Genomic DNA, 27,397 nt, shown 5'->3' on the forward strand with positions numbered 1-27,397 from the left:
GTTTTCAAAGGAGGCAATGTTGGATAGACAGATCATTATGATGTAATAGTAGTTGCATATAATTTATTACTCTTGAATATCATGAGAAAGAGAATGATAGCTTTTCTTTTCCTTTTTGAAGCGTGTCCTTTCCTCGAAAAGACACTGGGGATCATCTAATTCTAGAATTACTCAGATAAGGAAACTTAAAAAAAAAGTGTGATAAAAATAAATATTTAGAATGGGAAGAATTTTGTTTCCCCTGTAGTAGGAGGTTTCATAATTGTAAATTCATGTATATATGGACCACATGACATTTTCATTTATTCAGTGGCAAGTCGAGAGGGTCTGTGTTCAGCACTCGAATATTGGACACGATTCAAATATGAGTCAAGTGTGTCTAGAGGCTCTATTCATACCTATTTTCTTTTAGTCAGCAATGCTTCATAATGCCTTGGTTTCATGAATTAATTTTAATGGAATTAAACTTGAACAGCTCAAAATTATATAATTAATTTCATTCAGCTTCAATTAAAGTTACTAATTGAATCAAGCCTACTAGCATGACACCTGGCGGCAGTCGGCTACATGACAGTAGCAGGGAGCATATGAGACTCTGCTGACGAGCTAGTTCATGTGTGCTACTGAGTTTGTATAAAAATCTCTTTTATTGATAATCTCAGAAAGGCCTTGAGTTGACTGTAGCAGTGGAAGATTTCTGGTGTTGTTTAAAAGAGTAAAGATTTTAATTGAAACTAACACATCTCATGAAGATTACATTTTCCCTATGATAATGCTAAGTAAATGTTACGTAAATCTAGAACATATTGGTTTAGCATGCTTTTAATTTATATGAATATGGTTTCACTTTCTAAAAATACTTAGTATTGAAGACCCTATTTTTTTTTTTTTTTTACAGAGATCTCAGACTCTGGATTTAGTCCTAAGTTCATGTCCATCTATTTTCATGTGTTGAAATGTGTTTCATGGCAGAACTTTTCAATTGTTGTGAAATCCCCGTGGTACATGAGAAATTTTTGCATGTGCAGAATTTTTTTCCTTCCACTGGAAATGTTAACACGGTTGACTAACAACTTCTGTTTGAATCTCTTTCCTTTCTTTGCTTCCATGGCTTGACATCATCCTGTTTCTCTAACTTCTTCCTAACTGCACAGTCTGTTCTTGGTACTCTTCTAATAGAGTCACTCTTTTGGTGAGGTTAATTTGAAAAGGTTAATTTGAAAGGCTTCAGCAATCTAGTTTAGGAAGATGATTGCTTTTAAACTATGCCTTTTGTTGTTCTTTTGTTTTTCTGGCTTGCAAATTCAAATACCCAGTGATGAATTCATCTGCTAGATTGTAACCTCCTTGCAGGTCGGGGCTAGGTCTCATAATTCATTGTATTCCCTTCACCTAACACAATGCCTAAATATCTGCTATGTATTGCATATATGTGCATGTGCACGCACACACACACACACACACTTATAAATGAATAAATCATTTCTAATCTCCAGGTTTCCCCAATCAAATCCATACTAAGAATCTGAGCATATCAAACTCCATCTTTGGTATCTATGCAAACTTCCAGTTACTTTCTCATATATATCCTTATTTCCATCTTGTCATTCTATTAATTACATGCTCCCTAACTTCTCTATGAACTTTGCTAAGTTTCCCTTACTCTTTTCTCCCTCTGATGTATCCATTCTCCAGGGATTCTTAAGGACACAGTGCACTGGAATCATCCGAGTGAAGTCCATTCTCCTTTAATTGAAAAAGAATTATTGGTCGTGGGGCCCACAGATCTGCTTGAAAAAATAAAAGCTTTCTAAGTTAATTAAAGTGCAGCTGGTATTGAGAACCACTGGTGTGCACAGATTTGTTCATCTTTCTAATATGTGGCTTTGTTAGAAATTTAACTGGTTACTTAGGCTTTATTTATCTTGTTTTTGAATTAAATACAGATATCTCATCTTGGCCTTTAAATATCTATGTTTCTAATCAAAACTTTGTAGTCTTACCTCCTAACACGTTCCCGAAAGCACCTCATAGTCCACAGAGACAAAATCTTTCTCCAAGTGTCTGCTTTTAGAGTTTGCCTATGCTGTTCTTCCACCTTTATCCCATCTGGACTTTATGAAACCCTTCTAATTTTTTAAAGACCATCCAACATGCACCCTTTTCTATAACATCTTTATTGATCTCTGAATTCAGATGAGTTTTTTTTTTTCTTTTGAAATTCTTTGAGTTATCTGAACCTTTTCACATTTTACCTTGTGTTATAGGTTGCAGTTTCTTTTGACATAAGTTCCTCACAAGACTTTACATTTCCTTACATATTGGCTTTTCCTTGAGAGTTTCTGAACTGCATATGAACCTCCCATCCCCAATACCCTTCTTCTCTGAGGATGCCTTATACATGACTTTTCCCCCTACGTTTTCTACAGGAGGAACGGTGTGCCTCTGTACTCCTCAGTCACTTCTCATTCAACTGTAGGCTAACTTTCATCTCCACCATTTATTGGAGTCTCTTCTCCTTTGATGCTTTCCCCACTGCATCTTACCTGTGTGGACTCACTTTCATCTTTGATCTAACTTCCACATTTTTCTATCATGGCAGGTCACTTGCTATGTTAAAATGATTTGTTTTTTATAAATTTAATAGATTATTCTTTGCTATAACATCTCTATTATCTGTGAACAGATAGTAGGTGCTCAATAAATGTTAGTGAATCAGTAACATGCAGTAGCCAATAGAGGTCTATATCTTTTACTTTTTTAAAATTATGACAGACTTGGAGACATTAATAAAAATCTGTAAACTAAGAAATTAGAGAAAAACATGTAATGTTCAATGATAACAAATGTATATTCTTTTTTTTATTCAGAAAAATGTAATAAAGACAATATTGAAAAAGATGTAACTCAAGCTACCAATGGCTTCACACATGGAGAGACGCGAGACCAGACCATTTGGGGGACTCCTTCAGGTGGTGAACTTATCAGAAGTAAGTATTCTATGGAGAAAGTTTGAGTTTGGGATATGTCTATGATAATATGGTCTCCGTTAAATGTCCCGTATAATTCTGCTATGAATCTGTACGTCAGCAAGCAGAGTTTATCAGTTAGTATTTTAAATTGCAGAGCTAAAAAAGAGATATAAATAATGCTGTCGTTTTCCATTTTTTCTTTAGAAAGGAAGAATTGACTTGTAAATACTGGATTCAGAGGTTTAGTGAAAACTTTATTCCTTCTGGAGTAATTTCCACACACTGAAAATCAGACAACCCTAAGTAAATGTGGACTGTGAGACTAAAAAAAGAAAGATGGCGTTGAAGGACAAGTCGTATCTTGATAATGCCATGACAGTCCCTATTTCTGGCCAAATGATTCAAATTTTTTTGTTTTTGTTTTTGTTTTTTTGGTACTGGGGATTGAACTCAAGGGCACTTGACCACTGAGCCCCATCCCCAGCCCTATTTTGTATTTTATTTAGAGACAGGGTCGCATTGGTATAATTTTGTTGTACTCTGGGAATGCCCTGAAATGCCATCGCTTTTTGGGTGCTGTTTAGAATGCTGATTCTGTAAGAAGTTCTGTGTCCCATCTTTGGAGCTTATGTTCTGGTCACTGAGTTCTCCCAGGTGGGATGCAGATGAAGTTGCCATGAAATGAGTGATTCTATGTAGCTGACACGTAGGTGTAAAGATCAACACTGTGCCACACTTGGAAGTGCATAGGAGTAAATCTTTTGAAATTCTTATTCATTTCTCTGTCTCAGTTTTTCAAGGTGTACAGGAGAATTCATTTCAGGGAATCAAGTACTGTTTTATTTTATGTAAATTATCTGTTTATCCAACTTCATAATATAGAGATTCTCGTGCTGCCCTTTGCCTTTACTTTGAAACTTGGGACATTTCTTTCTTCTCTAGAATGGTTAATGCCTGGCCATGACTGGCAAACAGAATAAAGCAGAAACAACAAATAAGCAAACAAACAAAAAACCCAGGGAGACCAACTTTACAGAAAACAAACAGTAACACTAAAAATGTCAAAGAAGGGAATTTCCACTTTTCGAACAAAAGCTCTAAAAATGAGTGTATTGGAGTTTAATTTTAGAACCGTTTTGGTTTTTATACACTTTTGTTTGGAGGAGAGAGTAGGAAGGAAGGAAATGAGACTCAGAAATCAGTGAAGAACATGATTTATATAGCTTTTTGCAAAGAATCAAATAAACATTATTTCAAACAAACATTTATTCCCAAACATACTTTGTTCCCCTTTTATCTAAATATTAACTGTACTGTTGTGAAACCTTACTTTTTGGGAGGTATTGCCATATATTATTTGTGATTTTCTAGTAACCAGAGTTGGAATTAGAAGAGGTATGAGAGACAATTTTAACTCCACTTGTTGGGAAACATGATTTTTTTTTTAATCTCTCTTTCTTTCTCTCTTTTTTTGATAGTAACAGATGACAGAATTTTAAGTTTGTGTTTCATTTAATTGATTTGTTTCCCTTAATCTCCTTTCTTAGGAAAGGCCCACAATAGGAAAATGTGACTAAGATCTCTTAGGACAAAAATAAAATACAAATAGTGTTGCATAAGGATATGGAGAATTGTGTTAATGTGTTAAATTTGTTTGTGCTTTTTGGTGAAGCTCATTTTAGTCACAGAATTCAAACCATTAAAGAGAATGGATTTGGGGCTAGGATGAAACTTGGTGGTAGAATGCTTGCCTGGGATGCAGGAGGCCCTGGGTTGGATCCCCAGCACTGCAAAAACAAACAAACAAATGAGAAGAGAATGGATTTGAAATGCATTACTCTGTTGTCTATACTGATTTAAGTGGACACTGATCAAAAATACTGCAGGAAATAGTTTATTGAGATAATGATGCAATTAGTGCCTTGGGATACTGGAGCATTTGGGAACAAATATTTAGTTTCCCACTAATATGCACTGAAAGAATGTAGAGATAGGGAGATTTATCACCCCCTCTGAGAGGGCTGCTGGGAAAACTGACAGATGAATGGATATACAAAAGATAATGACCAAAGACAGTAATGCCACTTCAGCTGGAAACATGAGCTGGCAAGCATTTCCAAATATTTGTGGGTGACATCTGACTCTGAATTTGGATTACAGATTTCAAAAACTCTCATTTCTGTTATTTCCCCAGTTACACTTTTTCTAGAAAAAGGCTATTTTGCTGCATCTACAGGAAAAAAAAAAGATATCTGGATTTGCAGAGTGGAATATTTTATATCATCTTTAAACCTTACTCTATTCTGGACAGCATTTCAAAGTTTAGTATTATGATAGTGCTTGCTATTCCAACTCCATGACACTGAAGTCTAAGTAGCTGCCTGACTTTCCCTCTATGGCCTTCCCCACAGAGTCCCTGGCCATCTCTGTCTAACTTAATGTCTGCCTTCATTTACCTTGAGGTTAGGGGAGATGTGTGTTTTCTTCTTGCTTCAGCTTCTAGCACATTTTTGAGGCCCAGTAAATCTTTTGTAATAACAATAGGCCCTGGAAAAGGAGACTCTGGCTCAGAGCTCCATGGGGGAGGAGGAGAACATCTGTGGTGAGTTAGGACAGGCTGGCTCCTGTTCCAGGAGTCCTGTGTGGCTCCCTGAGCACCATGGAGGAGGCGGACAGCTGGCTCTCACGGAATTGATGTTAGTGTTCCCACTGTAGTGAGAGGTTGGTTAGATGGAGGGATCATCAGAAAAATGAGGTCGGCTGGGGTGTGGGAACATTTTCAAATGCACAAGCTACTCTTTTTGCCAAGCTTCCATGGGACAGCTCAGCTGCTAAGCAAGAAGCAAAGGAGAGTCACTGTTGAATATGACTGCTTTTTCTTTATCTCTTCTGAAGAGTGGTTACCAAGGCTTGGCAGCTTACATCTCTGTTGGCCTGGATGCCTGCTGCCTTCTTGGTTGGACATTTAAGGTGTAATTTATAGGGGAATGTTCACTGTCAGTGTGCTGAGGCTGTTTTTACTTTGCTGAGAATAACTGAGCTCTGGAAAGTCAAGGGAGTGGCTACTTTGGAAATTGCATTCTAATTAAAGGGTGTATTCTCAGGCTTCATAAAGGAGATCCAAGCTGAGAATAATTTCCAAATTATTCTGTGAACTTTAACCTTGACCTCTGTAGACCACCTGCTAGCAGCTCATGGTTGGCTCACATTCCACACAAAAGTTTGCACTTTGACTTCCCTGGTCCTTCTAGAAAATATTGCAAGTGGCAGACCTGGGGTACAGTGGTCTTTTAGGGTTTGGAATTCAAGTTGGTTGCCCCTAAGTTGCTAACTTATTAGAGACAATCCTTTCTGGAAGTAATAAATAAAAGAGAAGAAATCCATATGGAATCAAACGTTTCGAATAAATAGGCCACACACAATATGGTGAGGGAATGTGCCTTGTGATTCTCTTTCTTATGAAATTCAAATTAAAACAGGACAATTCCAGCCACTTAAGTTTGTTAAATTAAAAAAAAATCAAATTAGTTAAGAATTAAAAACACAATGGAGGTTTTTGGGAGGAAATTGTATAATTGAAAAATTTCTTTTATGATTTTTCATTCTTTTACAGTTTGAAAGGCTTTCATATTGTGAGAAAATATTTTGGTATGTAATTTAATTTTTGGAATGGAGCTTAAATTTTGAAGTTTAAAAAAACTTCTTTGTATGAGAGAACTAGCTAAGGTTTTGGCATTTCCTTTCAGATTAGTATATTAGTATATATGATACTTTATATCATATGAAGTTATATCCTGTTTTAACAAACACTCTTCCTCTGCCTTGGTAAAATAAACGTTTCAATGAAGTGACACCTCTAATTAATATTAATTTTTCTCTTTAACCCAGAATATGCATAAACTGATAACAGGCAATAGACAACTTTTTATGTCTAATTAGACTAGAAAAGGAACTGAAGTAACATTTTGATCTCAGTCTTTAGGGGTAGGAAGGACTATGTGTGTGCAGGCATGTGTACCCGCACACATCTGTGCACCCGCACTCACCTGTGCACCCTCACACACCTGTGCACATACTCCAGCATATGTAATATTTTGCTTTAATTTAGGTCAAATTCTACATCCTAATTATTTCCTATAAAGAGCTTACACTTTTCTTTGTTCCTCTTTATAAAGTGCCTCAGGTCTCTATCTCAGATTTTTTCTAGGTCTTTCTGAAAATTCTTATTACTTAACTTTATCCTTGGACATTGCTTTTACATAAATGTCTCCTAATTCTAAATGTCATTACTTAACTCCAGAAATTTTCCTTAGCTTCTCTTCTGAAATAAATTTTCCATTAAACTTATTTTGTTCAGCTAATTCTCTCCTTTGTGATTTTACAGAATTCCCATGATCTGAAGTAAAGTTAGAATGCTCTACTTAAATGGTAATCCCCATTCTGTTTAACCCATTTATTCATTTTGAAGAGTTTTTAGCTCTCATAATAGTAAGCACTTAATTGGCAGTGGAATGCCAGCCGTTCCCTGGTTCACACGTGCCCACTCTCATGGAGCTGCCGTATCCTGTTTTTTCACTCATCCTGCCACTTGAAACCCTCCTCTTGGCATCCTCTGAATTTCCTCTCCACATCAACAGACTCTGCTATTAGGAACTCCATTATCTCTTTTCCCAGCCTTTGCCAACTCACCGCTGATCACCCTTTACTGAATACTTGGGGGAAGGCGCCCTTTATGTAAAACTCGGAGAAGAAAGCAGATACTCAGGTGTATGATTATATACTTAGAGCATTTCTTGCTTAGATGTTGCAGAAAAAACAGTGAGAGAGGTTCAGCTTTAAATTTCTCTCACGGCTTTCTTGTTTGAATGCACATTTCAACAAGCATTTTCTTTAAAATTTACTTTATATAAAAAGGACCATAGGCGGAGTGCATGGGCGCATGCTTGTAATCCCAGCGCCTTGGGAGGCTGAGGCAGGAGGATTGTGAGTTTAAAGCCAGCTGCTGCAATTTAGCAAGGCCTTGTTCAAAATAAAAAGTGAAAAGAGCTGAGGAAGTGGCTCAGTGGTTAAGCATCCTTGGGCTCAATTTCTCCCCCCATCTCAAAAAAAAAAAAAAAAGCCATAAACAAGCTCACAGGTAAGTACTGCCCAACAAAGACTGGTAGATGTGAGTTTCTCAGGAAATCTGGGATATTTTTCTTCTAAGTTTTCATGCTCATTGCTTTTGGGGACAGTTGCAGGAATAAAGCATTCTGACTTTTGCCTTGCTAGTGTCTTTTCCTCCTCTATTTGGCTTTCAGATAAAATCCTTCTTTTCAAGATGCTGACCATATGCTATAGTTCATATACTTTGATTATTGCTCTAAAAGAAGAATATTTAACTGTCAATTATTCCAAAATCAAAATAATGGCTTGATTTCAGTTTGGTGGGTAATCAGTGGTCATTGTTAATGGACTACTGTATTTGTCTCTTGGTCAATGGCACACATTAGGCTGTGTTCAGGAGCAGATATGAAGTTTCCTGATGGGATTCTTCCTCAGGATGCATCAATCCGTGTTCACCTGTGTTCTGCCCAAGAACCTGGGAGAACCACTCTCCATCTTTTATTTTGAGCATCCTAAGGTCAGGGGTTGGGTGGCTAATGGAAACCAATTTTCAATTTTAGATCACTTTTGTGGTTGGGTAATTTACCCAACTTCCATGAGCTCTAATTTCTAATTTTTATTGATTTTTAAATTTTATCATTTATTTATATACCAAGGATTGAACCCAGTGACGCTTAATCACATCCCACCATCCTTTTTTTATATTTTATTGTGAGATAGTGTCTTGCTAATTTGTTTAGGACCTCATTAAGTTGGTCAGGTTGGCTTTGAACTCAGGACTCTCCGGCCTCATCCTCCCAAAGTGATGGGATTATTAGGTATGCGCCACCATGCCTGGCCTAGTTTTTCATTTTTAAAATAGAGATGTTAGCACTAATTACCCTATGGTGTCATTTTGAGGATTTTATAAGAAAATGTGTATGGCATGCTTAAGTCACACATAGCTAAATCAGTAAATACTCAATGAGTTTGTTGGTTTGCATTAATATTATCCTTCAGCTCAGGAATCAATGTTAAGACTTCATTTTTCTTAGTCATCATGGTTTCATTAGACTGCATGCCCAGAAGGGCAGGCATATGTAGATGGTTTTGCTGAGATCCTTAGTATTTATGTCCACATAAATTGAGCCCACATGTGTTGGGCTCAAGATGGTTATGAATTTCAATGGGTTGTGAAGTGACAAGAAGTAGATAAACCATTTTTTTTCAGAAAGTGAAAAGAGAGATTACTTAGAACTTATAGAAATTGATGTTTCTACATATACCTCTTTGTCTCTCCTACTTTTTTCTAGATTGTTATAACACCTGGATAAGTGATTAGAATTGTTTTTCATGAAGATTGAGAGTACGTTTAAAGTGCTTTGTATATCATATGCAATATATTTGTTGTTATTGTTGTTATTATTATTACTATTAATATTATTCTATTACTTGACTCTTATCACATACCATTACATTTGATCTTTAATCTGTATCCTGCTTTTTTTTTTTCCTTACATGATTTTCAATTTCTTCCTGATATTACTAAACTCCCTTAATCTTCACTGGGAGAGAATAGATGTTGCTGATGCCCAGGTGGTAGATGAGGAGGATTCATTGAGGGCCCTTAACTTTTTTTCTCATTTGCCAGTTCTTCAAGTTTCAGAGAGGAGCAGAATCCTGGGAACTAGCTTAGAAATTATTTAAAAAATGCTAACCACTGAAGAAATAAATAATATTCAGTGATCAAGACCACAGATGCTGTGGTCTAGATAATTTTAGTTCTCAGACCTCAGACTTCCTGGATCTGAACACTCTGTGAGCTTATACATAAATTATTTTTGTATGTTTTTATATTGAATTTCTGAGATGAGAATCAAAACAAAATTTTGAAAAACTGACTGAAATGTCAATTTCATTGAGATTGAATGCTTATAATTTACTGATACTGTTGGTGAAACATTGTTAAATAATACAGCTGAGTTCTCTGCATTCAAAGTTTGCATTCTTGTTGGAGAGACAGGAATTTATCTTGAAATTAGAATGTGTGTCATGAGGGCTCCAGGGGAAGGGCAGGTTGTGTGCTCCCAGGGGAGAAGCACAAATTTTCACATAGAGAGGGGGTAAGAGAGAACTTTCTAGAGGAAATGATATCTATGATGACCTGAAGGAGGTCAGCCACTGAAGCAGGTTGTGGGAGAAGATGAGGTCAGAGTGTTCCAAAACCTTGCAGATCTAGAGGTAGGAGAGGACATTGCCAGGCTAAGGAAAGCTGAAGTTTTGCTTAAGTTGGTTTATAACATGTGAGATGAGGTGTGGAGAGAGATGAGAGGACAAGAATTTGTTAAATGGTTAAATGAAGATGGAGGATATTGAAGGAGTAAGGACCTACTTGGGTTTATGTTTTAATTTGGGTATATTTTAGGAGGATTACTTTTGCAGTTTGGAAAATACTGTGGCAGACTGTTTTGTTGTGTTAATCTAGCTGAGAAGGGAAGGTGGTTTGGACTGGGGTGATGGCAGGTAAGACTGAAAGAAGGTGGGTTTATCTTTTTATGGAGTGGAATCATAAGACAGGTAGGTGGGAGAATGACAGGGGCTGGGAATGCAGCCAGGGATTTTAGTTTGGACAAATGACAGACTTGATGAAAGGATAATGGGGCATAAGATTTAGGGACTTTGTTCAAAGAAGGCTTTAAATGATAGGCTATAGATAGAAGGGAAAGAAGTAAAGACAAATAATACAAAGGGGTTAATAGTCCTTGAAGGTTTTTAGTGTTTAAGAAAAAAAAAAAAACTGGAATAGATGTTGGAACTGAATAGGAAATGTGGAAAGAGAAGGTGAAATATGATAATGGAAAATATGAATTTTAGATTTCTGAGGTGGAATAATCTGTGGTGGGGTCAAGGCCTGAAGTGTGGTCATGAGTTTGGGTGACTGAATTAGTTACTCCCAAACCAACAGTGCTGTGTTTGGAAGAGACTTTGGAGATTTTTGTACAAGTTGTCCTATTAAACAGGTGGGAAAGCAGAGATCCAGGTGTTTGTTCTAATCAACATTCCAGTAAGTGGCAAAACAGGGGTTTTATCTATTTTGGACATTTCTCCTGAGTCCCTCTTTGAACCTAAATGTTTTAGGTTGTTGCAGCCAGTTGATTTCTCAGGTTCTTTACAGTTTTTTTTTTCCTAAAGTCTGTTTTTAATTTGATATTTTCATACCTGAAGTCCCTGAAATTGAGAGAAAAATAATACAAGTTATTAGGAGCTGATGGTCTTCAATATAGTAGAACTCTAAGTGATCTTTTTCATCCAGTAAATATATAAACATAGGATTGGAAAAGATACACCAGTGTGTGTGTGTGTGTGTGTGTGTGTGTGTGTGTGTGTGTGTGTCTCAACTACATGTGTGTGTTTAGTTTTTGCTTACTGCTAGAGTTACATCCATCTCTTTCCAGTGGCTTCCTTCAGGGAGTTATATGAAATTGAATGTGGACATGTGGGTTAAGAGGATTTCCACTTAATAGTCTATGTATTCTCTTCTTCATTGCTGATTTCATTCTCAATGAATTATTTTATTATATTAACAGCAATAACATTTTAAAAAGAAAATTATCCCCTATAGCTAAATATTAGGGTGAAGGTCCCACCTTCCAAAGCTGCTTTAGAACCCCATCACCTGTAGGACATGCATCAATTTACAGGTAGGCCAGGAGATTTGGCTTCCTTCAGGTTCTTCAAAAGGAAGGACCAGCTGTAATATTTGGGAGGTGGAGAGCAGTGCAAAAAGAGAACATAGGATCTCTTATTAAAAAATTATTGTGAATTTCAGTAGAACAGTGGCAGGGTATTAAACCCAATGTTGGGCCCTCCTAAGTCCTGGACTTTTCTGAGACTATACAGGTCACAAGTCAATGAAGATGGGTCTGGCTGGAGGCCTTAAAAAAGTGACAAACATGAAATTATACCGTATACTAATTTTGTATTTTTTCACAGCAAGTTCCTGAAATTCAGGTTGAAGGAATTTTTCTGGGCTTGCACAAATCAGTTGATCTGTTAGTCATAAGCATGAGAAATTATATGGCTGTAAGGAGCAACTGCCTTGAGCAAGCTGTGTAAGGAGTGGTCTCAGCCTTTCAGCCACAGCCTGGAGAAGGGCTGCTTCCAGCTTTATCCATGACTCAGTGTAGAGGGTGAGGGGTGTATCAGAATAATGGGGATTGGTGGAAGTCCCTCTCTATCCCTCTCAGGGATAGCTAGGAGTCCATACTGCAATTTGTCCCATGTTTCTTTTAGCTAGTTCTCTATCAAAAGCTGGATTCTTCCCAGGTTCCTTGGGTTCTACAACAAGATACACAAAAGCCAAGGGAAAGCTCTTTTAAAACACTCAGATGATGGTGTCAGAGGGTGAAATTACATTAAGTGAAACATGGAGAGAGTGGGTGGGGAAATTTGTTCTGCTTTGGAACATTATGTAATTAAATACATTTTCCATGGTTCTTAAGAACTTGTGAGAACTTGGATTGAAAACATTTAAGAAAAGAAAAAAAGATTCCCACCATCTCAAATTGTCATGAATAATTGATTCATGCCAGTGTGATCATAAGACCATACATCTTATATCTGTGGCTGCCCATCATAACTTGTCTTCATGAAAAAGATATGAATGTATCATTTATGTGGAGGCCTGTCTTTGTAGATTATTTTCACAGCATTCCTTCAGAATTACAAAGGTGCTGTCATGAGCACAAAGGTGAGTGACAGCAAACACACCCAACTAATTGTGTGATTAGGAGCAATTATCTTTTTTCTACCATTCCTTGTGAGGTAGGCTCTTGTATTTGCTCTTATGTCCTCCCATAACCAGCTAATTTTTAAAAGTCTTATCAGACAAATAATTCTGTAAACAAATATTTACTGTAAGAATTATCAAATTAAACTCATATTCTTACATATTTAGGTTTTGAATATTTCAGCAAAATTAAGGTGCCTGATTTTTGGTTTGGCTCTGCATTTTTTAAAGAAACAGAACAAAGTCTCTCTCTCTGTTTTACTTAAATGTATAGAATTTACCTTTCAATTCTTAAATAATAAAATCAATTTCTTTTTTAATTACCATTTTTAAAATTTATTCTAATTAGTTATTCAAGTAGAATGCACTTTGACACATCATACATAAATGAAGTATAAATTCTCATTTTTCTGATTGTACATGATGTAGAATCACAACCATCATGCAGTTATATATGCACATAGAGTATTAATGTCCAATTCATTCTACTACCCTACAAAATCCACTTTAAGTCACCAAATTTCAAGGATGATGCCCTACTGAAATAAAAATGTATAATCATAAACATCTCCTTTTAAAAAGGGTTTGAATAATACTGACTTTTGCTGTGAAGTCCGAATTGGGCTAACTCAAGCAGATTGAACAATTTAAGGCTCTAAAACCTTTATATTTCTATGTATTTAATTTGAGTCTTGTTGTCTAACTGGTCCTTGAACAGTTCAAGTAAAGGATTTCCATGTTACGCACTGAAATTCAAGTGGCAGAAGCTTAGTATATCATTAAGTGCCAGATAACTATGGCTATCCATATCTTCTGCTCTGTGTCTGGCTCAGCCTGTGTGATCCTCAACTATTATCTTATTTGACCTTCTAGGCCATTATTTTCTCGTATTTGAAAGATCTAGAGCTGCTTCTAATTTCTTTGAAATAATGTCAGCTTTTGACTTCTTTAACTTGATAAACCTTATCTATTTCTCTTTAGCATACTTACAAATATGAACATACATGGACTTCATTATCACCAAAATCTGGTCCATCTAACATTTTGAAATCAGAAATTCATTATTTCCCCATTTCTCCCTACTCTTTACCTTAAAATTAATTATGCTTACCTGCGATTTCTTTTCTTCTGTAGTATCTCATCTCCTCTTTTACTTTACCTGATTGTTTCTTGGGCAGCTGGAACTTGCAAATGATCTCTTATTATCCCCTTCAATTCCATGACCCTGTGGCATGTTTGCCAGCCTTATGCTGACACAATCAGTATTCTTACATCAGGTTTTAAGGATTGTGGATCATAGAAGATGTGTGTAATGTCATGGAATGTCTCATATTGAATGCATGTACCATAATTTCAATTCATGTGTATTTGATTGTCAATTTCTAGTTGATTTCCATTTTTGATCTGTTCTTGCTGTTTGATTTTCTATATTTTCTGTTCTGTCATGACTCAGATAATATCCTAGTTCAGCACTGGCACATTTTAGGTTTTAGCTAAACACCAGCTCTTATATTCAAACCAGCTCTTATATTTCTGGTCTACTGAGTGATGCCTTAACCCAATCTTGGTTTGTGTCCTGAAAGGGTTAAATAATTCCTACTAACAAGTTCTTTTGGTATTGATTAATTACTTTTCTCAATTAGTCTAGTAGCCTCTTCTCAGTCCATATTCTTACTATAGAATTTCATGGGACATGCTTCCTGAGTGAGATTGTCCCAGTCTTCCCCCCGACTTTCTCTCTGTTTGTCACACTGGCTTCCTTTTCTTCACTCTGATGCCTTTGGGTTCCTTTCTGCCTCGGGGCTTTTGCACACCAGGTCTTCCTTCTGGCATAATTGTCAGTTCTGAAGCCTTTGGAGACCTCCCCATCTAAAATGGGCTTTCCTATTCAACCCAGCACCCTTTCCTTTTTAGCCACTGCCACATTTGTAATTTATTTGTGCAATTACATGTCTAATGTCTGCTGGCTCTAAGTTGCATCCCCAGCAATTAGTATAATTCCAGGAACACAATAAACTTTCAGTGAATGACTGGATGATAGAGGCTAGGAAAAAAAACAAATTTTGCTTTTTATCCCACTACTTCCTTTCATGACCTTTTGCCATAGCGAAAATATGTCACCAGCTTTTCTCTCTACATGCCTAGTGTTTTCCTTCTCCCTGCATTACCTCCCCATATCTCCACCAGCAAGCAATTCTAATGCGATTGCCCTCTCATCAGGACAGTTTATCTGCATCTCCCCTAAAGGACTCCTTGATTTCAAAATTGCAGTCCATTTGTGCATGACCCCTTTTCCATTTTTGGATTGAAGACTCATTAAGGGCAGAGTTGGCCTCTCAGTCAGTTTTGTAGCCATCATAGTGTTTAGCCAGGGCCTTGCACAGAGTTTGTTTCCAGTACTTCTGTGTTAATTGTCAAATAAATGAAAGTCTTTACCTTTGGAGGACATTTAGCTTCTCTGTAGGAGACTGACAGCTTTGAATTAGTTAAACTGTAGTAATTTGTCTTAAAATGTAGATTGACTCTCTTAAAGAGTGAATTTTCTCAGTCTACGGTTCTTGCATATTAAAGGATGTTTTTTATTTGTAATATTAATGTTATTACCACAGCTTTGCACAGTTAATGACTTTCGTTCATTTTGGTGATCTAATTTGGCCTATCAGCAACTTTTGCAGGGAGGGAGGGTAAATATTATTATCTAGAGAGAAGACTGATGTCAGAAAAGTCAAGCAGTTTGCCCAGAGCTCTGCGGCTAACATTTTGATTTCTGTTATACAACTTAAACTTTAAAGTCATTCTTAACGGGATGTGGATCAGAGGGAAGTCTAGGGTGTTGTCATCTTTAGGGTCCACTAGAGATTGCATTAAAATTACTGGGGAAGAGATACAGCTCTTCCTGATTATAAACTTATCCCATGCCTCAAATTCTAGTCTACTTCCCTCATTGAAAATTATTGCTCTGTTTTACCACTGATGTGACTAAATCCCGCCTTTGCAATGGGTCAGGAAAAGATGTTGAAAAAACTGAAATATACTCCTTCAGAATTTCATCTCTGATAAAATGGTGATAAATTCAAGTCAATCCTGGGTTTCATGTAAACTTGACATCTTAGAAAAAGGGCTTCCTTGGTTTCCAGAACTATCTATTTATTGCCTCTAGAACTTGATCACATTTCATGAGATAGAGAATTTAACACATGCCATTTTTTTGTGGCATGAAGATAGGTGTTTTTCATCTACAGCAAGAAGAAATTGTGATGACCAGAACTGAAGATACAGGGTGGGGCAGGAACATGAATTTATAATCATATCCCTTTGCAGAAAACCATTGGTTCCCCACTCTTCACATTAGCTCAAAAATCCTACTGATATCCAGGACCCACCCCAGACCAATTAATTCAGGGTCACTTGGGAATAGAGCTTAGGCATCCATAAGCTCCCAAGTTAATTCCAGTGTAGGTACAGCACAAGCGCAGACTGGGAACCATTAAGGTTTTCTGTTGAATACACTACCCTAGAACAGACAATTTGTAGAATAATCTGAATGTTGGTTACCTCATTTAAACATTCAAAGGCCCTTTTTTGTTTTTTTTTTTTTGAAAGTAGTTTTGTGTAGATATGCTAGACACCCCGTAGGAACTGCTAGGTGTGGCTGCCTGTCTGGGAGAGCCCACACAGTGGCCTCTTGTTTTAGTCTTTAGCCCTTTGACGAAGCTGTTTTCTCAAGAGATGTTAACATTGTTCAGATGTGTTTCTTACTTTTACTTTCACTATGCAGCACTTTAATCTAATTTTTATGATATTGGAAAGGAACAATTTAATTTGCACGTGTTTCCTGTTAAATGGCACAATGAAAGGATTCAGAATCTTTTAGATGTAGTCATAAGGAATTATTTGATTATCTTAGGATTCTTGATGTATTAAACTAAAATCAAAGTTTATCTTATATATGAGTACAGTTTTTAAGGATGAAAACTATTCTATCTATTTTTCTGAAGAATTACACATACCTGCTTCTTTCATCTTCCTTTGATACTCTGTATTGAATTACAGTGAGCTTTCTCTTTCAGTTAAAAATTTCTGGAATAAGCGTCCTTTTAATCAAGTGTGTGTAGGTATACTGGAAAGAATATCTCCCTAACTATTATAGCTGGAATTTATTCTTGGAGTAAAGCAAAGTCTCTTATAATAGAGATACAGTTTACCTAAGAGTCATATTAATAAGTAAAAAAAAAGATCAGCTTTTTGAATAATATATGAATTCATATGGTATCAGTGGTATCTAGGCATTTGGGACAATACATAATTAGTTTCAATTCCCTTTGAGAGGGAGATGTGGATGTTAAAATAAATTGCTGATGAAGCATATACTTTGGAGAACAGTGTGTTTCAAAACTTTGTGCAATATCAGCTATTTCTTTTAATGGTATGGAAATATAGCATAAGACTGAGAAGATTTATTAGGGGTAGTTTTAAACCATTCTTATTATATGAAAGTTCATAGTTTGCTTATTTAGGATAGTTACTAAAACAATGATAATGGCAAATATTTATAGTCCTGTTGGGAAAACATTACTTCTGTACAACTTCTGGAACCATTGTTTGTAGCCAATAAACTAACAATAATCATTTCCTTGTATGTGAATAATCTGTATCACAATATTTAAGCATTAAGTAGGGCTTGGTCATTTAATTATTAAGAATTACTCTTTTATAAAAGTGAACAATGGACCTACTGCAGAAAAATTGGCACTTGCAGTATAAGAAAACTTAAATGGTGAAATAAATATACTTAGGGAGAGAAGAGGAATAGAACTTATAAAAAGCTGATTTTATTAAGAAAGGGTGAAGAAATGGCCTCTATGGAAGGAACTGTTTTGCTGCCAGGAATAAATATTCTAAACTAAATTGTTTTTTTCAATGTAGACTCTGGTCATTTTTACCTGGAGGAAGTTCCTTCAAAGGTTTTGATTTGACCTTGACCTTAGAAATAAGTTAGGCTATTATATACACATTATAAAGAGAAAAGACCATGTGCAAGCACAGTTTATTGTCTCCTTTTTTTTTTTTTTTTTTTTTTGAGACACACCAACTAAATTTGTACCTTCTCATCTATAGTACAACTCTACAGAGTCTGAACTATGAAATTGGTATGGGCTTTCATCATTGTCTTAAATATGCTCAAAGCTCTTTTTTTTTTTCTTGAGAAATGGAGCCTATCACTTAGATGAGGATCAGCATCATTTCAGGTTTGCTTATTTTGACAAACCTTCGGTTTATGATCAGTGCCTCAACCTCATCCAGCCTAAAGAAAATGAGGGGTTTGTTGTGACACTGCCTGGGAAGAAGTCTTCAATTTAGTTTGTTTTTCTGATGACATCTATGGTGTTGAAGTAGAAATATTTAAACACTACAGTTTGTTGAGTAAGTACCTAATGTGTAAAAAGCATCTCTGTGTGGGAGCATGTTCATTTTCTGTGGTTAATTTTTTTTTAAACTAAAAACAAATAAACAAGTCCAACCACTACTTCTTGGGCCTAAAAAACAAATTGAATAACTAAGCTCTCAGAGTCAGAATCTGCAGCTTTGGCCTGACTGAGGACAGCAATTACAGCCTGGTCAGTAATAATGACAGATTTTAGTGTCTGCTTTAGTGTGCGAAACACTAAATTATAGTAAATTGAAAAATGGGCAGTTTATTGTCCTAGAAAAGCATTTCTCAGGGGACAAAGATGATTTAAAATCATTTGGAGATGGTTTTATTCTCCCTACTCTTGATTGAAGGTACAGTAAAATTTCATCTCTTTGCATAGTAATACAAAAATGATAATATTTGTGAGTAGTTTGTTTGCAAGAGAGGCTCATTACCATGTGCTTCTCCATCCTAAACATATCTTTATCATAATTTTTTAGTACACAACATTAAACTCAATCTTTTGGAAAATGTTACAAATAAGTTTCTCTATCCAGAGGACTTAATCTTATAAGTCTTTTCAAGTGCTGCTTAAGAGTTTCCAGCTACCCTGTCCTGGGGCATCCACTCCAATGTATCTTGAGAACTAACTTCTAGAATCTCACTTACTGCCCATGAGTATGTATGAAGACTTTAGAAGAACTGGAGGTATCACTAATGACAGATACAAACACAGCATGGGATTTTTTTAAAAGAGGGAAGGTATGCATTCTGTAATCCAATGAGCTTGACTCCCATATTCTAAACAGACAAAATAGTACTAATCACAGAACATCATATGGAGGAAAAGTGAAAATGAAATAATGGTCTGACTTGTCAGCCAGCTCTATTTTTGATAGGAGTGTCATTTGGTAAAGGGGTGGCAGCACATAGCATCAGTATATGGAGAGAAACTGTGTGTACTTGAAAAGATGAGGTATGGGGTCATATGAAGATGGATTCTAATCCTGGATAAAACTCATTTGTTATGGGATATTGGGGAAACCATTTTGACTTTCAGCTTCAGTTTCTGCATCTTTGAAATATACTCAGAAATAATCCCTACCCTCACTGCCTCTTGCAGTTGGAGAAGGGACAAACATGAAAAGCTAAATGGAAATATTTTGTTAAGCTTGTAAGTCTAGATGGGCATTAATTATACATAATGACAAGAACAGCCAGTATCTGGGTTAAAGGAAGATGTATAGGGGCATTTCAAGCTATGCCATAGCAAGAATAGAACCTCCTTCGTACTGTGTTTTCAGGCCCATCCAGAGATGCTAAGCAGAGAACCAGGGGAGAAAAGTGGATCATGATCTCTGGATTCTCTCACTAATCATCCAGGAGTTGGGGGAAGAGACCAGAAGGCATACTATGGCCTCTTTATATGATCTTTTAAAATACTATAAAACGTATATTGACCAGGTTATCACAAGTGTGAGGAAATGAGCCTCTGCATTCAATGGAGGCTTCTTTACCCTAAGACTAATTTTTAGTTTTAAATATCATAAAATTTCTCAATCAAGTAGAAAAATAAACAAAAGGATATTGCAAACACCAATGTACCAGCCACTCAGATTTAATAAGGATTAATCGAAGGCTTAACCTTTCACCAAAAGGTTTTTACTTTTTTTGCTTGCTTTTTTGAAGAAATGATACATGTTATGTTCAACATGATAAGTTAAACATACTTCTTTCTTTGGGGAAATTCCACTTAAATGATGGTATATTACTGATCACTTAAAGACAGGCGTACATTTAAGGAGAGAGAGAATAGACTAGGATGCATTGGTGGATCAGATATGTCAAGAACTTTCTGAAAAATAGTAAGTAAAGAGAGAAATAATAACTGAGTTGTTAGCACTGAGAAGTCAGCACCTAAATATCAATTTGACCCCTGAAGACTTAATATTTGGAGGTAGCAGGATTCTTGTGAACTGGGATGAAGTTTGTGCCTTTTCAAGGCTGATTCATAGTGGGGTAGGGAGGAGGAGCATGGGGGGAATAGACGAACTCTTGATAGGGCAGAGGAGTGGGAGGGAAAGGTAGGGGGCAGGGGGTTAGCAAGGATGGTGGAATGTGATAGACATCATTATCCAAAGTACACATATGAAGACATGAATTGGTGTCAACATACTTTATATACAGCCAGAGATATAAAAAATTGTGCTGTATATGTAATAAGAATTGTAATGCAAAAAAAAAAAATATGCCTTTTCTGAGATGAAGAGTTTCCAGGATTGAGACCATTGGATTCTTCTCTGCATCACCCCCTCCTATCTCAGAGCATTAGGCAAAGCAGCACAAGGGAGAGGCTCATACAGAACACAAGTGCTCAGTGAAATCAGCTACCTGAATGATGAGATGCTCTCCCTTTTCCTCCATGAAAAGGGAAGAGTCCTGACTTCCTTCCCTTCTAAGCATGAATGGTCAAGAAACAGCATAAACCAGATAGAGAAAATGTTTATTTTTATATTCTCTCTTGTTCAAAAGTCTTCCAAATGGAAAAAAAAATTGGCAGATATTTAATCATCCCTCCTGCTGGTCGCCATCACCACTAGTACAACCTTTAGCTCCTATCACCCAACTGAGAGCAAAGAGGATATGGTACTTGTTCAGTGAGTAACTGTTGGTGGTACATAGTTAGAAAAGTGCTCAATCATTACTGCAAGTTATTCTTGTTCACTGAGACTATTTCTATTTAAGATGACATTCCTTTCCCCTTTCTTTTTTTTTAAAGAAAAAAAATTAATAACATGTTGATAGATATTATTTAGATGACTTAGACTCTAAATTGCAAAGCCTTACTGACGGGGTCCTAACATGCATTCCTTCCAAAGTGCTTTCTAGATAATCTGTCCTATGCATACTATTCACCTACATGTTAACCATAGACATACACTTGTAACATTAAAGATAGGAAAGATGCCTTAAAGATCAGAGTGTTCAAGGTGTGTTTCTCAATCAGCTGACAAACTGAGGCTAAATGAGGTAAGGAATTTGTCTGAGACTACCCAGGTATACCCAGAACCAGAGGTGTAATTCTTGAAAATGATCTTTGATTATCAATGAGAATATATAGTAACCACTTCCAATTTGTAAACCACAATGTGGGATTTGAAAGGCTATATAAATAGAAAATAATTACTAGAAATTAATAGGAATTTTTAAGACCCCAGGTAGATAAACTTATTCAATTCACTGTCAGATTGCTCATTCATTCTCCCCTGAGTGTTTGACTTTATGATAAAAATCACTCTTGGTCAGCATCCTAACCATCTATGGTTCCGGTGTTAGAATTATGATTCTCCAGTGGAGTGCTCAAGGTAAGAGATAAGAGAATCCCTGGAGAAGAAGTGTATTTTTTCAAATCACACAAGATATTAACAAATACGTTGCTGAAATAAACTCTGTGGAGTTGGAAAAAGGTAGAAAATTACTTCTAGAGATTTATATGTTTTAACTGAGTAAAGTAACCTGACTTAGGAAATAAGAATAAAATATGAAGATGCATACAAATCAGAGTAATCATCTCATTTCTAAAATTTGAGCAGATTCCCAAGAGCAGAAGCATGATTCCCTTATAACTTTTCTCCACCACTAAAGAACCTCAGATCATTCATGCTCCTCTTTCTAGCCTAAGAACAATTTTTTAACTGAATTTCATTGTAAATGTTTATCCATTTCAGAGAAATGGATATATTTCTCTTTCTTGGAAAGTACTTAAAGTATAAGATTTCTATAAATGTTTCCTAATATTCCAAATTATAGTTGTGTTTTATATTTATATACAGCTGATGGTCACTTTATGTCATTTCATAAGAATGCTTTTATTGGGAGTGCCTTGAATCAAATCAAAGTTAAGTATTTAAGCTGACTTCTGGTCAGTTACACTGAGATTGGTCTTGTAAATGAATAATTTATTGTGGAAATGGCTTATATGGTAAAGGAGCACAATATCTGGAAGAATGTTGCCAGGAAGGTTTATGGAAACACATTCTATGATTTTTTCTAGTATATTTTTTAATGTTTAAAATCTGAAGTAGGCAATAAATATCCAATCTCAAGGACAGTATGTGATTTCCTTAGCAACACTGGCTCCATTCAGGCGTGCAAAGGTGCCGAGGCCTGTTGTGCTTCAGGGCGCTGCCTGTGCTCTTATTCTGCTTGAAACCTTACTTCTTTGCTTTATGAGGTCCCTTCCCCTTCTGGTCTCTGTTGGAATGCCACTCGCAGCTCCTCAAACTAAAATATATTTCCTTGTTATTCTCTCTACCAGTAGCACTTTTCTTTTGTAGCAGTTACCATAATTTTAAGCTGTAAATTTTGTTCATTATTTATTTACATATTCAATGCATTTTTCTTCACCTCTTTTTAACTTTGTCTGATATATAGTAGATATACAATTAAGTATTATTTCATAGCATAAAGAAAACACAATTCTGCTTATAATGGGCATTTCCACTCTGTGTTTATCTTTTTAAATTTTTTTGTTGATTGTTTTTAGTTAGGTATAACATTAAGATATATTTTGATATAGTCAAAAAAACATGCAATAGAATTTGCCTTATTGAGTCCCCAGCACTTCCCTCACCCCCTCCTACTTCCTCATACTCCTCTCTTTCTCTCTACTGACCTTTCTGAAATTTATTTATAGTTTTTTTTAAGTTAGTGTAATGCGGATATACTTGATGTTGGGATTCATCGTCCTATACTCATGTATGTACATATAGAAATTCAGTCAGATTCATTCTATTGTTTTTTCCTTTTCCAATACTTTCTTCCTTCCCTCAATCCCCTTTATCTACTCTGTTGATCTTTCCTGTATTTTGAAGAAATTCCCTCTCCTTTTTTTTTTTCTCCCCATTTTCTTTTTCTTTGTGGCTAAAACTTCTTTGTGGTTTCAGTTTTGTTATTGACTCAGTTATTATTTATTCTGTCTTGTCTACTCTTGAAATACACAGTGATTTGCTAATATTGATGAAAATTAATATGAAGTTCCTGGTGATGAATAAATTTGATACTTTGTTTTTCTAATTCATTTGAATTAGAAATCATAGTAAGGCTTACAAGATACAAAACACATATGGGATGGTTGTGCAGCTTTGAAGGATGCAAATTGTAGGAGAAATTGGATATAGCTAGCATGGGGAATAAGAGAAAACGATGGAATGTGAGATGGGTTTGGTGAAGTTGTGATTTTATCCTAGAGCTTAAATAAGTAGTAAAGCTTTCATCTAAGACATTAATATAAAGAGATAGTCTACTTTTGTTTTATTTTTTTAGAAAAACTATTTTGTATAGTGATGGGTAAGATGGGCTGGAGGAGAATATCTAGAGACGGAAAGCTCTGTTTAGGAGCTGTGGTAACCCTGGTAAGATATAACAAAAATTTAAACCAGTGCTGGCCAGGGAGATGGGGGAGGGAGAAGGGATAGGGAGCACAGTCGGCATTGGGGAGGCACACAGCAGAAGGGCTTACTGAGTCAGTAGGTGACAGGTGGTTTGGGATGAGCAGAGAAGAACAAAATTTGTAATCTGAGGTCGTCTTTCAGATGTGTTCTCTTTCTCACACACATTGTCTTTTCTTGATCTCTCATTCTGTTGTATCTTCTCCTATTTTATTGTTCCCCTCCCACCAGTTTATCCTTTCTTTTTCACATTTAGTTTTGCTTTTATTTTTCCCTTAGAGTACTTTCACTAAAACATATTCCATGCTAACAAGAAGAACATACCTCTGTACAAGGTTGCTTCATATAATATTTTTTTTTCTCTAAGCATTCTCTGAAAGGATGCTCTACTTAAAGAGAATGTTTAAGATCAAAGTCTGTAGATTTATCTAAAGTTACTTTTGTGTTTTACACCTTCACCAGATGTTACTGAGTCACTGAAAATAAGGGATGATAAAATTCCAGAATTTTATAAATGAAAACGATCTTTTGAACAAAGTTAGAAAATAAATTCAGTTTCAGTGGTGGGATATATTATTTATTGGTTGCAACAAAATTAGTTCTTCAAAATGTCAAAGATAATGTTAGTGTTCTGTATGTCAAAGTAAATTCCCCAAACTGAGAGGTGATTTTTGAGTGCTACTGGTCTTGGCTGTGCTGAAATATAATGTGTCATTGTCTCTGGTTTGATTGGGAGGGTTCACCGGCATTGTGCTCATTTTGATGGGAAAAAAACAAACTGAGTGATGCCATTTTAGCATAGTTATTTTCCGTATCTTTGGAACCTCGACTTTAGTGATATTAAACTGTGAAATTAGTAATACTGGAACTCTCCTGTCTTATTATTTGAGATGATAAATGTCCCTAAACTCTATGAGAACAGGTCTTTCATTGTGCGTTTGTCCCCTATAATAGCCCTTATCCCTGGAAGAGTGCCTGGCACCATAATATTTAAGGATGAATATTTTAAAGTTGCTTATTATAGCCAGTTTTCACCTTGACATAATAAGTGATTTTTGAATGACAAAATTAGAAAAATAAAATCTGTATAAATGTTCTCAACAATGTGAATCTTTAAACATGTTCAATTAGTTTGTTACTTTGTGTATTAGACAATTGCTAATGCTAATGTTTTGAGTATCCAGGGATTAAACATTCTCTCAATATATTGATAAAGATGTGAATCTAAAAGTAAGATTCAGGCCCCCCTAATCAGCCACCCCCCCAATTGAAAGCAGCCCTATAAAGGACGTAAGACTTTAATCTCAGGAGATGAGATGAAAATAATAAGGAAATAGTTATATTTTTATTTCTTCATTTACATATTGAATTTTTTATTACATTTATGCAAGAATCTGCTAAAGACAATTTAGAATTCATAAACCTGAATCTGCTTCTGCAAGTTTGAGAAACTTCATTGCACTGTTTTTTCTGGATGTTGTTGTTAGGCTCTGTGGAACAAACAGCTTGTTCCTCACCTCTTTATGAAGGAAACTTGCCAGGATCTTCTGCAGGGGATGGGCAGGATTAGGACTTTGCTGATCTTTTGAGTCAGTTCTTAGAACTTTACTTTCAGTCCTAAATTTTCAAATTGTATCAGAGAAAACATTATCTATAATGAGACTGTTGTTGGAAGTAAAGCCCAAAGCTTTCCTTGTCTCGGACCATGTTTTAAGCAATTCTATTGAGGCTCTCCTAGTAGCCCCTACTCACCAATGAACTTCAAGAGTTTCAAGCTCTATTAAAGATTTTGGAGAGTTCATAATAATGGAATTTGCTTTTCTCCTGATTTATTTTGTGGAAGCCACCAGAAATAAAGTGTACTTCTTAATTGTTCAGTTAAAAATGTATAGCTTACTTTACCAAATTCCAATTCTCCTAACTAGAACTTCATTTGCATTTCTACTGCCCTAATCTCAAAGACACACCATTTTTGCTTGTACATTAAGTTGAATTAGCTTTTATTATAGGAGGAGAAAAATCACTTTTAGGTATATAATTTGGCTCTGACTTTTCTTACATACTGTTTCAAAAAGGTTACTTAGCTATTTTTTTGATGCATTTCTCTACACATCCCACAATATCAGTAACTGAATCTTTAATTCCCTTGTTATAACAGAAAGAATTTCTTGAATTCTTGCTACAGTTCCACCATCCTCATATTATGCTTTTACAGCAATTCCCTAGACTCATGGAGGTGAAGGATGAAGTTTATAATGGTACTGAATACCAAACTGTTGCTTGATTTATTCAGGAAGGTTGTTATATGCTGGGATCAAGTGACAGCTTAAAAGCTAGTATAATTCATCATCATCAGTTAATTTTCACTGGGTGTCCACTGGGTGCTAAACATCATACAAGGCTCTTTGTCAGCATGTATGTGCCTGATAAGGTTGATGGAATTCTAAGGATATGGAATCTTGTCCTTAAGGAACTCTGTGCTGTGAATTAGGCAAGTCAGCAAATGCATGGTGTTGTCAAGCTCTGTGTACAAAATGTCTGTAACTAAAAACTCTTTATTTTTGCTAACGTTTCTTGTCAGTAAATTAAGACAGCATTCTCATTAATATCTATATTGCCACCAGGAGGAAGGAATGTTGGATAGACCAAGCATAGGTGATAAATCTGGTCCTGTCCTTGACTTACCAGCACATGTTTATTCCTGTGTAGACAAGTGGATGTTTTTCTCCATACATGAGAGTTCACATTGTTTTTACCTAATGAGATCCAGTTACCTCTCTCACAAACATAGATGTACTTTGTATTTCCCCAGTGAGAGACAAATCAAAGCCATATCCAGATGATGCGTATAGAGACAGTGTCATGTTGTTCCACAGACTCTATGTGATGTATTATTTCTCCTCTGAAATGACTCAGAAATTTACCCTAGATCATATCTGGATGTCACTCCTCATGTTCCTGCAACATATGTCTTAAAGCATATCTGTATAATAGTGTAATAAGAGAACCACAGTGTAAACCTAAAGTAAGTGCTAATTTAGGGAATGTACAATATTCTGCTGGTTAGGGATGGTGTGGAAGATGGTGTGATCAGGGTCTAGCCTATACTCTCATTGTTGAATTTCTTCCCTTATTTTGGCCCGAGTTCTGTGGCCAGCAGATTTGTTGTCTGCAGGATTTTCTGCTAAGAAGCTTTCCCTTGTTTGGTGTCCTTCATGACCACCTTTGAGAAAAGGAAGAGTCCCTTGAAAGAGCCTCTACAGTTCTCCTCTAGTAGGTAACAAGGACTTAGGCTTAGGCATTATCTCAGGGTAGAATAATCACATGTCTTTAATATAATTTCTTTAATGTTTTTGTTGCTTGTTTATCAATTGCTTTTTTTTTTTTTTTTTTGAGGTGTCAGTGGAAGAGACTTCATTTTCTAATAACTGTCACCAAAGGAGTCCCTAATGATCTTTGACTCCCATACCTTGCCTTGCCACTTTGGAACTCTGGATTCTCCCAACTCCCTTAGTCCCCATTGAATGTTTTCCTGTTATCTTGTTATCTGCTCTGTTTCTGTGGGTGGTGAGGCTTTTCCCTGGTGTTATTCCTTCACTGGGCTTTGTGTCTTCTGAGTGATCTGCAAGGGATTAGGGAGGGATTTAAGACAGCCTGAAGTTCTAGGATCCCACAGTTTTTTCTCCTC

At 36.1% G+C, this 27,397-nt stretch overlaps 1 protein-coding gene across 1 annotated transcript in view; it reads left to right on the forward strand.

Annotated features, from left to right (window-relative positions):
- Positions 1–27,397, forward strand: part of Mdfic (MyoD family inhibitor domain containing) — an 84,795-nt gene that overhangs the window by 15,956 nt on the left and 41,442 nt on the right. Inside the window, exon 3 of the mRNA XM_026408895.2 lies at positions 2,871–2,990. Within this exon, the coding sequence (XP_026264680.2) occupies positions 2,871–2,990 (120 nt within the window). The remainder of the gene's footprint in view (positions 1–2,870; positions 2,991–27,397) is intronic.

The sequence above is a fragment of the Urocitellus parryii genome, chromosome 3 (assembly GCF_045843805.1).
Source record: "Urocitellus parryii isolate mUroPar1 chromosome 3, mUroPar1.hap1, whole genome shotgun sequence".
Lineage (NCBI taxonomy): Eukaryota > Metazoa > Chordata > Mammalia > Rodentia > Sciuridae > Urocitellus > Urocitellus parryii.